At 41.8% G+C, this 12,815-nt stretch overlaps 1 protein-coding gene across 1 annotated transcript; it reads left to right on the top strand.

Annotated features, from left to right (window-relative positions):
• Positions 1 to 5,897: 5,897 nt before the first annotated feature.
• TMEM215 (transmembrane protein 215) lies at positions 5,898 to 7,831 on the top strand. The gene is made up of 2 exons (XM_049895781.1): positions 5,898 to 6,148; positions 6,386 to 7,831. Exon 2 carries the CDS (start codon positions 6,444 to 6,446, stop codon positions 7,146 to 7,148), a length of 705 nt encoding a protein of 234 aa, XP_049751738.1. The 5' UTR covers positions 5,898 to 6,148; positions 6,386 to 6,443; the 3' UTR covers positions 7,149 to 7,831.
• The last annotated feature ends 4,984 nt before the right edge of the window (positions 7,832 to 12,815 follow it).

Below are 12,815 nucleotides of genomic sequence, written 5' to 3' on the forward strand. Positions count from 1 at the left end.
CAACATTGTCCTAAATGGAGAGAGTTTGAAAGCATTCTCCTTGAGAACGGGAACCAGACAAGGATGCCCTTTATCACCACTCTTATTCAACATTGTGCTGGACGTCACAGCCAGAGTAATAAGCCAAGTAAAAGAAATAAAGGGCACCAAAATTGGTAAGGAAGAAGTAAAACTACCCCTATTTGCAGATGATATCATCTTATACAGAGAAAACCCCAAAGAACGCACAAGAAAACTACTGGAACTAGTAGAAAATTTCAGCAAACTATTGGGATACAGATAAACATACAAAAATCAGTTGGCTCCCTCTACACCAACAAAGAGAACTTTGAAGAGGACATCAAATCAATACCATTTACAATAACTCCCAAGAAGATAAAATACTTAGGCATAAATCTACCTAGAGATGTAAAAGACCTATAAAAAAAAAAAAAACTACAAGATGCTACTGCAAGAAACCAAAAGAGACCTACATAAGTGGAAAAACATACATTGCTCATGGATAGGAAGACTCAACATTGGAAAATGTTAATTCTACCCAAAGCGATCTATGGATACAATTCAATCCAGATCCAAATTCCAATGACATTTTTTAACGAAATGGAGAAAAAAAAAATCGCCAACTTCATATGGAAAGGGAAGAGGCCCCAGATAAGTAAAACATTTCTGAAGAAGAACAAAGTGAGAGGCCTCACCCTACCTGATTTTAGAACCTATTTTTTTTCTTTGGTAGTCAGAACAGCCTGGTACTGGTACCACAACAGATACACAAACCAATGGAACAGAATTGAGAATCCAGGCGTAAATTCATTCACCTATGAGCAGCTGAAGTTTGACAAAGGCCCAAAGTCAGTTAAATGGGGAAAAGACAGTCTCTTTAACAAATGATGCTGGCATAACTGGATATCTATCTGCAAAAAAAAATGAAACAAGACCCATACCTCACACCATGCACAAAAACAAACTCAGAATGGATCAAAGACCTAATATAAAATCTAAAACAATAAAAATCATGGAAGAAAAAATAGAGACGACACTAGGAGCCCTTATACGTAGCATAAACACAATACAAAACATAACTAACGGTGCACAAACACCAGAGGAGGAACTAAATTACTGGGGAGCCCATAAAAATAAAACATTTATGCTCATCAAAAGACTTTACCAAAAGAGTAAAAAGACAACTTACAGACTGGAAAAAAATTTTGGCAATGACATATCCAATCAGGGTCTAATCTCTAAAATCTACGAGATACCGTAAAACCTCAACAACAAAAAGACAAATAGCCCAATTAAAAAATGGGCAAAGGATATGAACAGACACTTCACCAAAAAAGACATTCAGGTGGCTAACAGATACATGAGGAAATGCTCACGATCATTAGCCATTAGAGAAATGCCAATCAAAACTACAATGAGACACCATCTCACCCCAACAAGGCAAGCATTAATCCAAAAAACACAAAATAATAAATGTTGGAGAGGTTGTAGAGAGACTGGAACACTTATGAACTGCTGGCGGGAATGTAAAATGGCACAACCACTTTGGAAATCAATTTGGTGCTTCCTTAAAAAGCTAGAAATAGCAATATTAGTTTCTGACAAAATAGACTGTAAAGTTAAATCCATCAGAAAGGATAAGGAAGGACACTACATAATGATTAAAGAGACAATATACCAGGAGGATACAACCATATTAAATATTTATGCACCAATGACAGGGCTGCAAGATACATAAAGCAAACTCTATCAGCATTGAAAAGTGAGATAGACACCTCCACAATAATAGTAGGAGACTTCAACACGCCATTTTCGGTGAAGGACAGGACATCCAGAAAGAAGCTCAATAAAGACACGGAAGATCTAAATGCCACAATCAACCAATTTGACCTCATAGACATACAGAACACTCCACCAACAGCAACGAAGTATACTTTCTTTTCCAGCACACATGGAACATTCTCTAGAATAGACCATATATTAGGTCATAAAGCAACCCTTAGCAGAATCTAAGACATTGACATATTATAAAGCATCTTCTCTGACCATAAGGCCATAAAAGTAGAAAACAATAACAGAAAAAGCAGGGGGAAAAAATCAAACGCTTGGAAACTAAACAATACCCTGCCCAAAAAAGACTGGATTATAGAAAACAAAAATGGAATAAAGAAATTCATAGAATCCAATGAGAATGAAAACACTTTCTATCAGAACCTTTGGGACACAGTGAAAGCAGTACTCAGAGGTCAATTTATATCAATAAATGCACACATACAAAAAGAAAAGGAGCCAAAAAAAGAATTATCCCTACAACTTAAACAAATAGAGAGCAACAAAAGAAACACTCAGGCACCAGAAGAAAACAAATGATAAAAATTAGAGCTGAACTAAATGAAACAGGAAACAGAAAAACAATTGAAAAAATTAACAAGACCGAAAGCTGGTTCTTTGAAAAAATTAACAAAATTGATAAACCATTGGCCAAACTGACAAAAGAAAAACAGGAGAGGAAGCAAATAACCTGAATAAGAAATGAGATGGGCGATATTACAACAGACGCAACAGAAATTAAAAGAATCAAAGCGGATTACTCTGAAAAATTTTACTCTAACAAATTTGAAAACCTAGAAGAAATGGATGAATTCCTAGAAACACACTACCTACCTAAGCTAACACAGAGGTTGTTGTTGTCGTTGTTAGGTGCTATCGAGTCACTTCTGACTCATAGCGACCCTATGCACAACCGAACGAAACACTGCCCGGTCCTGCGCCATCCTTACAATCGTTCTTATGCTTGAGCTCATTGCTGCAGCCACTGTGTCAATCCACCTTGTTGAGGGTTTTCCTCTTTTCCGCTGACCCTGTACTCTGCCAAGCATGATGTCCTTCTCCAGGGACTGATCCCTCCTGACAACATGTCCAAAGTATGTAAGACGCAGTTTCGCCATCCTTGCCTCTAAGGAGCATTCTGGCAGTACTTCCTCCAAGACAGATTTGTTCATTCTTTTGGCAGTCCATGGTATATTCAGTATTCTTTGCCAACACTACTTCGGTCTTACTTATTCATTGTCCAGCATTCACATGCATAAGATGTGATTGAAAATACCATGGCTTGGGTCAGGCGCACCTTAGTCATCAGGGTGACGTCTTTGCTCTTCAACACTTTGAAGAGGTCCTTTGCAGCAGATTTACCCAATGCAATATGTCTTTTGATTTCTTGACTGCTGCTTCCATGGCTGTTGATTGTGGATCCAAGTAAAATGAAATCCTTGACAACTTCAATCTTTTCTCCATTTATCATGATGTTGCTCATTGGTCCAGTTGTGAGGATTATTGTTTTCTTTATGTTGAGGTGTAATCCATACTGAAGGCTGTGGTCATCTAAGATGCACTAATTCATCTCAACCCACCTGGAGCAAAGGACAATGAAGAACACCAAAGACACAAGGTAATTATGAGCCCAAGAGACAGAAAGGGCCACATAAACCGGAAACCCCATCAGCCTGAGACCAGAGAACTAGATGGTGCCCAGCTACAACCGATGACTGCCCTGACAGGGAACACAACAGAGAACCCCTGAGGGACCAGGAGAGCAGTGGGATGCAGACCCTAAATTCTTGTAAAAAGACCAGACTTAATGGTCAGACTGAGACTAGAAGGACCCCAGAGGTCATGGTTCCCAGAACTTCTGTTAGCCCAAGACAGGAACCATTCCCAAAGCCAACTCTTCAGACAGGGATCGGACTGGACTATAGGATAGAAAATGATACTGGTGAGGAGTGAGCTTCTTGGCTCAAGTAGACACATGAGACTATGTGGGCATCTCCTGTCTGGAGAGGAGATGAGAAGGCAGAGGGCGGCAGAAGCTCACTGAATGGACACAGAAATACAGGGTGGAGAGAAGGAGCATGCTCTCATTAGGGGGAGAGCGACTAGGAGAATAAAGCAAAGTGTATATAAATTTTTGTATGAGAGACTGACTTGATTTGTAAACTTTCACTTAAAGCACCATAAAAAAAATTTTAATGGAATATATTTGTTGCAATCCCTGTTTAAAATACTGCCTCATTTCTTCATTGTATATTAGATAAAATAAAAGATCCTTATCCTGATGGGGCTTTTATGATTTGGCTCCTGCTTTTTTTGATTTTTTTTTTTTTTTTTTTTTGATTAGGCTTCCCTGGGTGGTGTAAATGGTTAAAGTGCTTGGCTGCTAACCAAAAGACTGGAGGTTCCAATCCACCTAGAGGTGCCTGGGAAGAAAGGCCTAGCGATCTACTTCCAAAAAATCTGCCTTTTGAAAACCCTATGGAAAAAGGAGTCTCTGGAATGCCTGTGGAAACACTGGTGGCAATAGTGGTTAAGAGCCTTGGTTTTTTTGCTTTGGAAACTCTGCGGAGCACAGTTCTACTCTGATACACATGGAGTCACCATGAGTCTGAATTCCCGGACAGCAACTTGGTTTTCTTTCCTTTTCCTTCTGTCCCTTCCTTCTTCCCTCCTTCCTCCCTCCCTCCCTCCCTTCCTTCCCTCCTTCCCTCCTTCAAGGGGACATTGATTCAGACGCGCTATGAATTTATATATTTCAACCCTTTTTTGAGCAGGGACCATGTACCAACCATTGTGCCAGGAACTTTACACTTATTTAATCTTCACAATGCTCCCCCCGCCCTCATGTATTTGGTACTAATATTCACAGTTTACGGATGAGTCAACCTATTCTCAGAGAGGTTAAGTTGCCCAAGAACACAGACCTGGTTTAAGTGGAGAAGGCTGGTTTGTCAAAAATTCTTTCCACCAAGGCAGTGATTTGATGTGAAAGAATGTATTCCCACCGTGGAGTCCCCCATCATTCCCTCTCTGGCCTAAATGTGCAGCCCTGTTGAAGAACCACGGTTGATGAGAGTCTTGCCCCTGAGGCCAGAAGAATCCATCGCCAGCTGCGGGACGGCGGAGGGAGAAGGAAAACTTGGGTTCTCCAAGGCGGCTTCAGCCAATTAGAAGAGAATCACTCAAAACCTGCGCTGCATCGCGGGGTGGTGGGCCTGATTCAGCCACCCAAGGTCCCTCGGTCTCCTCGAAGTGGAGGTTCAGGGCGGGAAGCCCTTCCCCGTCGTCCCAGTCCCCCTGGCTATCGCCACAGCCGCGGCGGAGTGGAATCCGGGCTCCAGGGCCACCCCCCTTGGGTTGGGAGCTAGAAGGCCAGAGAGAGGGTCTCTAGTGACTCCCCTAAGGCCTGGGCCAGACCTACGTCCACCCTTCGCCAATTAACTGTGCCTGGGCGCTAGCTAGTCCGTGCACACCGCTGGCGCTGCTGGCTCCGCGGCCAAGGCGCTAGTGAGCGCAGCTGCCGCCCAGCCGGGCCACGACCAACAGCGGTCTACGGCTGGAGCCCCTCGAGGGATGCAGCCTTCTGCTCCCCGAGAGCCGCGGGCTTGAGGGAAGCGCCCCAGGAACCCACTGTCTGTGCGGTGCGAGTCTCCCAGATTGTAACCGGAGAAGGGGTCGGGCCCACGAGGGACACCTCCAGCTGGTACCTCTGCCCCTCGAACCGGACCTGGAGCCCAGGTTGGGACGTTCCAACTGCTGCCCCGCGGGCAACCCGACCTGGGTCCGGGTCTCTTCCAGGGGTAGCCTCTCGTCCCAGACTCTCCACCAGCCCAGGAGTGGGTCCGGCGCCCTGCTCGGCCCTCCCGGGTATAGGAGACCACCACTGCACGCTGTCCGATGCGCCCCTGGACAGACCCTGCCCAGCCCCTTCCGCCCCGGCGGCTTCTCCCCAGGGTCCGGCCCCCTGCTGCCCCCGCGCGCCAGTCTTTTTTTTTCTGAGCTGGTTCGGGATGTGATGTAACAGGGCCAGGCTCGCGCGCCGCCTTCCCTCTTCCCAGACTGAGCCCTTCCTCGGCCGTTGCCCCGCTCCGCGCACAGCTGGCGCTTGCTGTGCCCTCTCCACCTGCCCGGGACTGACGGGCACTGCTGGGAACTACGTGCGCCCGCGTCCCGCCTTCTGGATGCAGAGATCGTGGGGAGAGCCAGGCTTTCCGTCCAGAAACAAGGGAGCGAGCCGAGGGGCAGCTGTTGTGCGGGTTTCTAAGGGGACTCAGACGGGCTTCTGTCCCTGCGCCCGGGAGACGGCAGGAAACCTCAGGTACCACGGTGACCCCCGCAGTCGGTGAATGTTTATATGAGAAAGACAGAGGTTGCCCTAGTCAGAAAGTGGGGAGAGAAATTGAAAGACGGAGAAAGAGAGAGAGAGAGAAAGACAGAAACCCAGGCTGATAGAAAGGGAGAAACCGAGTTGGCTGGTGGGAATTTGACTTGGATTTTTTGTTTTGTTTTGTTTTTCTTTCTGTTTTTTAACCCACTGTGGTTTCGCCTCTGACAGAAGAGAGGAACGCTGCTCTCTGTCCAGCAAGCAGCCCCCCACCTGGATGGAGTGAAAGATGCGACCCGATGACATTAACCCGAGGACTGGACTGGTGGTGGCCCTGGTCAGTGTCTTCCTGGTCTTTGGATTCATGTTCACCGTCTCTGGGATGAAAGGGGAGACGCTGGGCAACATCCCCCTCCTGGCCATTGGGCCGGCCATCTGCCTACCGGGCATCGCGGCCATTGCCCTGGCCAGGAAAACAGAGGGGTGTACCAAGTGGCCTGAGAATGAGCTGCTCTGGGTCCGCAAACTGCCCTGCTTCCGGAAACCTAAGGACAAGGAGGTGGTGGAACTGCTGAGAACCCCTTCGGACCTGGAGTCAGGCAAGGGGAGCTCAGATGAGCTGGCTAAAAAGGCAGGCCTCAGGGGAAAGCCTCCCCCGCAGGGGCAGGGCGAGGTGGCCACCGCCAGCTCCATCACCACCCCCACACCCACGGAGGAAGGAGAATGCCAGAGCCTGGTCCAGAGTGCACGTCAGGAGACGTCCAGATACCTGGATGGCTACTGTCCTTCGGCCAGTTCCCGTGCCTACAGTGCCTTCGAGGCCAAGTGCTCAGCCTGGGACAAGGCCAACTGCCCTGAGCCCGAGGACAGCATCTTCTTTGTGCCCCAGGACAGTATCATCGTTTGCTCCTACAAGCAGAACAGGCCCTATGACAGATACTGTTGTTACATCAATCAGAGCCAAGGCAGGTGGGACCAGGAGACTATAGTCTAAGCTTTGCATACAAGGGTAGTATATGGATAGAAACCTGACTACACCCAGCTCCTAATGGAAGGAAACTGCCCTGCTCCAAGAGCCTTTACACTGTTAAAAATTGACCTGGTATGTGATGGGTGGGCAAACCCCCAGTGCCTGAAAGTTATGTAAATAGGCATGTTGGGGACACATCTTAGGGAAGCATGAAGAGGGCCAGGGACACTGGGACAGGCAGTGGGGAGGAAAAGGAGCAGGAATTTCAATAGCTTTTTAACAACTTAAACAATGTTGAACGTTTTGTAAAATCACCCAAAAAGTGTTATCCAGCACCTGCTGAAAGCAAGATAAATGTAGAGTGAACTGTAGCTATCAGGTATCAAACCACACAGGGGCTAGCTATAGGGATGCTGAGCTACGTTATGTCTGAAGAAAAGAAAAAATAATCTAATGTTCTATTATATGAAATGATGTTTGCCTGGTGAGAAGCTTTTCACACTTGATATTTGCTGAAAGAAAAAAATCAGGAGAGAATAGTTACATCCCTTAGGTGGGATGATTTTTGGAGAGAGAGGGAGTTAAAGACAGTCGAATGATGTAATTGAGTTTATGGCATTATCTTCTGTCAAGACTGGGGATTTCAAATTAAGTAAAGTGTGACCAGCTATGTGAAAAATTAACCATTTTTAGATGGCTACATTACTTCTTAGACTCTTCCTTTATATTGATTTATTGAGTTTTTATTGGAAGTGGTTTTTTTTTTTAACATTTACTATCATTCGTGTGTAATTTCCTCATCAGGTGCAAAATGACTCAGTGAACTATTTTCGTAGATTAGAACTTGCTTTTATCAAGTCAAAATGATGACTATAAATATACAAATGTCTTTACCATTTCTGGGAGACATAGATTGGTAATTACTATTCCTATATGCCGTTTAAGGAGCCCTGGCAGCACCGTGGTTAAAGCTGCTTGGCTGCTAACTGAAAGGCCGGTGGTCCAAATGCACCAGCCACTCCTTGAGAGAAAGATGTGGCAGTCTGCTTCCATAAAACCCTATGGGGCAGCTCTAGTCCGTCCTACAGGGTCGCTGTGAGTAGGAGTCAGCTCAACAGCAATGGGTTTGGGGGTTTTTTTTTGTTTTGTTTTGTCTTTATTTTTGGCTATATGCCATTTAAAATCTGAAGACCATAAAATCAATACAGTGGTCCTGGACTTTATGCAGAATTTACATGAAATACAATGGTTAAACCTTTGGTAGTGTTATTATTTGTACATTTGTTCAACATCCTTACAGACTATAAATGCCAATGAAACAAGAGTTGATCTTACTAGATTTAACCAAAGCCTAGATTTGATTAAGTTCATCTGATGAATGAACATTACAAGACAGTGGTCTGCTTTGTTTCATCCTTACTTTTTTGCTATTAAGGAAAAAACAGCACAATAGTATCCTAAAAAGTATTTGCGATTTCACATGCTTGACTGAACTAGACAAAAAGGGCAATCAGCCAGAACACCATTTGATCTCTGTTGAAGAGAAATATTGAATGATACATAGAAATGATGGTAGATTTCATCTTGAAGATAAGGATAATTTTGCATTCTTTAAAAAATGATTGCTGTAAATTAAAAGATAGTTTCAACTCCATTTTCTGAAAAGGGGAATTAAGGACAAAAATTTGGGGCATACCTCTCTTGTGTATTTCAGGTCCAACTCTACAATCCTTTCTTAAGGAATGCAAGTGTAGAAAATTGTTCTGCCCTTAAAAGATCAACATTTAAAATCAACGTCAAAAGTGTGTGCTTTTTCTTAGTAGGACTTAAATGTCAGAAAATGAGATCTGTGACCCTGGCAAATTTCCTCTTTTTACACCTCAGTTTCCTACTCTATCAAATGGGAGAAGGATGACTAATCTACATTAGATTATTTCTATAGTTCATTCCAGTTTGAATATTCTCTGACAGTAAGTCAAAGGCACTTTATATATTGCCAGGAAATGAATTATCAAAAAATGCATGCCAAAGTTGTGCAATTTGTGATAACACTTATGTGAATTGGATTGAATTCTTGCTACTACTCAAAAGAACTTTGTAAATGTATGAAAGCAGACATGTTTTATTACCAAATATTATTTATTCACCAAAATACATTTCTGTGAATAGAATGAAGATGTTAGGGGTAAAATATTTTTTAGAAGAAAATTTTAAACATTGGTATAGCCCCAAGTAACCTAATACATTTACTTTGGTTCTGAGATGGGGGGAAGAAAAGTTTCCTGAAATTGCAATACCTTTTAACAATTCTAATGCATTTTCAAAGAGGAAAGTCATATTTCTATGAAGGCGAAGATTATTGGATAACTGTTAGGAATAAAAACTTCCTCTAAGGTGTTCACCACTGAGGGAATATTTAGAGGTGAGAAGACAGACCTCAGAGAGAGATGTTCACAGAGGCTCATCAAATCTTATACAAGATACGAAGAGAGGTGGTCCTAGTGTCAGGTATAGTTTGGGGTTTGGAAAGTTGCTTTCCGATTTTTTGGAACTAGCTCAAGCTTCTTCATATATATAATACACACACGCACAGACACATATACACACACCCTCCAATTTTCCAAATCCAGGGTCAACTACTAGTTTAGGGATATAAGGTATTTAATCATTTTCAAGTGCTATTTCAGAAAAAACCTATTTCAGTTTTCTCCTTCCATCTACCTACTTCAGATAGATCTTTAAGGTATCTAAGTATGCATTTGCGGGAATATTCTGTTCTGTTAGAAAAAAATGGTTTGCAACCGTTGGGCTGAGAGACTTAACTTTGAGCAGAAAGAATAAAATGAGTGATCGTATGTGTGGATTTTTCTTAACATCTCAAATTAAGTAACTCTCTTCTAATATGAAGCAAGGTGGCCTGATGCCCCATATCAATGCTTTTAGACACTATTCAAGGTAAAACTGTCGTTCTTTTGAACAGAGGTAGAAGAAAAGAAAAACAAGGAGAGAAAAGCATCTGAGCCCTTTGAAGGAAAACAGTGTAGCTCTTTGAAGTCAACAGTTTCAGCAAATTGTCAGTATTAACATGGTAGACACGAGGATATGTTCCCGGCAGCTTTAAGAGCTCCCAGACAGATACATATTTAAAGTAGGCATCAGTTCCCTTTATTTTGTTGTTAATCTGAACAGCCATTTCAACTTGATTTTAAATAATTTTATTTTTGAAATTTTCTCTATTCAATTTCTCTTGCTCTATATTCCTACTTATTATGCAAGTGGGTCCTTTTCCAAACTATTTCTTGATTTCTAAGTGTGAATTTAGCCAAGATTCCCAAGCTGAAGCATATTTAGACAACGGTTTTAAAATGTAGTTCCTACTGCAATCATCACGGCAAACAAATCCAGATATAATTAAGTTCAGGCTCTCTTCCAAGCTCCACTAACCAGTTCCTTTGAAAATGTTTTAAATACTATATAGATCTTAATATTGAGCTATATAGATCTTAATAATGGCAAATGTAGGAAAGGAATTTTCATTATTTTAAATGTTTTTCCCTTTTGTAAGATCCAACCTTTGCTTACTTATTTATCAATATCTCCTTTCTACACCCACAGCATCATTTGTTTGGTGAATTCACTACTGTTGTTACAATTATTTTATAGCAATAAAAATATTTTTTAAAATCCACAATTCCACCATCCTAACAGAACTACAAGGGTAGGTCAAAAAAGTATCGTTACTAGGGTTCCAGTTCATACATGCACGGGGTTTATTCCAAACAAAATGTGTTTAAACATGTCTCTGTAATCAGCGGATGGCTGCAGACAAGATCTCTCAGTAATACACTTGTCTTAGTCTCATTAGGATGCCTTCAGAAAAAAAGGATAGTTTTTGTGCCATGGAATAAAATGATTTTGAGGTCAGAGCTAATACGAAATTTTTAACAAAATTCAAGTGGACATTTCCCCCAATCACTGAAGTTTTGCAACAAGCTTATAGGAATGCTGCCCCATTAACTTGTTTTTAGATGGATTAAGCATTTTAAGAAAGGTTGGGAAAACATCAAAGATGAACCAAGAGAGGGAAGACCACTCAGAAGGTTATGCAGACTGTTTTTTGGGATATCACATGGGTAATCTTGATAAATTTTTTTGAAGGACACAGCATGATCGTGAGGGGTTATTTTGAAGGAATTAAAAAAAAAATTTTTTTTTAACTACATTAGTGAGAAAAAGGCCAGGAAAGTTGCACTGAGGAATTTTTTTTCCATCATGAGGGTAGCAAGGGCTGTCCTAAAGAATTTCGTTGGGAAACCTTACCCCATCTACCCTACAGCCCTGACCTTGCCCTTTCGGCTTCTTTTTGTTCCCAAAACGCAAAGAACATTTAAAAGGAACACAATTTGAGTCCCTTGAGGATGCCAAAACTGCCATTTTGATCCTTGATGCAAATTGAAGAGGGCAGAATTCTTCAGGGAAGGGTTTAGAGAGATGGAAACACCACCTTCGGAAGTGTATAGACCTAGATGGAGGACATGTCAAGAAACGATAGGTTCACAATTTGACATTTTTGTTTAATAAAGGTTTCTATGATTTTGTAGCAATACTTTTTGAGTTATCCTCATATTCCCCATTGTAGCATATCATCTTCAGGCTTCCTCCAAATGCATATGTGGCTTACATATTATAATCGTGTGTTTTTTCTTTTCTCTTTTAATTATACCCCAAGTATGTTTTCATGTTTCTATGCAGTATTCCTAATTACCGTTTAATGACTGAGTACTATGCTATCTTGGTGATATGCCATAGTTGATCATGCCATTCCTTATTTTGAGCCAAATACTGAGTTTTATGGAGGGCTCTGTATGTTTCATTTTTTTTTTTTCTATCATCAGTAATGCTGCCATATTATTTGACATACGTCCATAGGGATGAAACTTTACAATGGAAAAGTTATCTTCTTACAGGTGGGGATGAAGGGGCAGAAATGTGTAAAAGGATCAAGTTCTCCATATTGTTGTTCAGGTTTTCTCTACACTCACGCAAATGGCAAGACATAGGGTGGGAGATAGAACAATGCTTCTCAAAAAGGTCTTCCTGTCAGGACCAGAGCTAGTATTTTGAAGAGTACGATGAAACGTTTCCCCAGTTAAGATACCAGGAGGGTGTTTCTCCATATCAAATTACAGTGGTGCCAGTCTTAAAGGGCATAAATGTTCAATAAACAAAGTGATCAATAGACAAAAAAAAAATAATAATAATTACTTTGTAATATTTCAAAAGCATTTCCTTGAAGTACCTCATCATATATTTTATAATATATTTAATATGTATATATATCGTTACCTAATAGTTACTTTTACAAATGAACTGGAAATTCAGGAATTCAACAGACTCTACCCATGAGTTTTGTGTGTTTCAGTTCCTTACTGGAAAAACTAAACCAAGAATGGAGATGTGGACAAACGAGTGACTCAACCACATGTCTCATTCAGCCTCTTGTCCGATGGTATAAAATCATGTAAATACCATTGAGTCAGAGATTGTGCCTTTGACATCCGGTGTTCAAGGACATCCAACAGAAAAAGGTTATACCTGATGCTACCCAAGCACCCACACAAGTAGGTGGGCACTGATATTAGATCTCCAGGTTCTTCAATGAATTATCTCTTGCTAAAGATTCTTTATTTT

This window comes from Elephas maximus, chromosome 9 (assembly GCF_024166365.1).
Source record: "Elephas maximus indicus isolate mEleMax1 chromosome 9, mEleMax1 primary haplotype, whole genome shotgun sequence".
In the NCBI taxonomy this organism is placed as follows: domain Eukaryota; kingdom Metazoa; phylum Chordata; class Mammalia; order Proboscidea; family Elephantidae; genus Elephas; species Elephas maximus.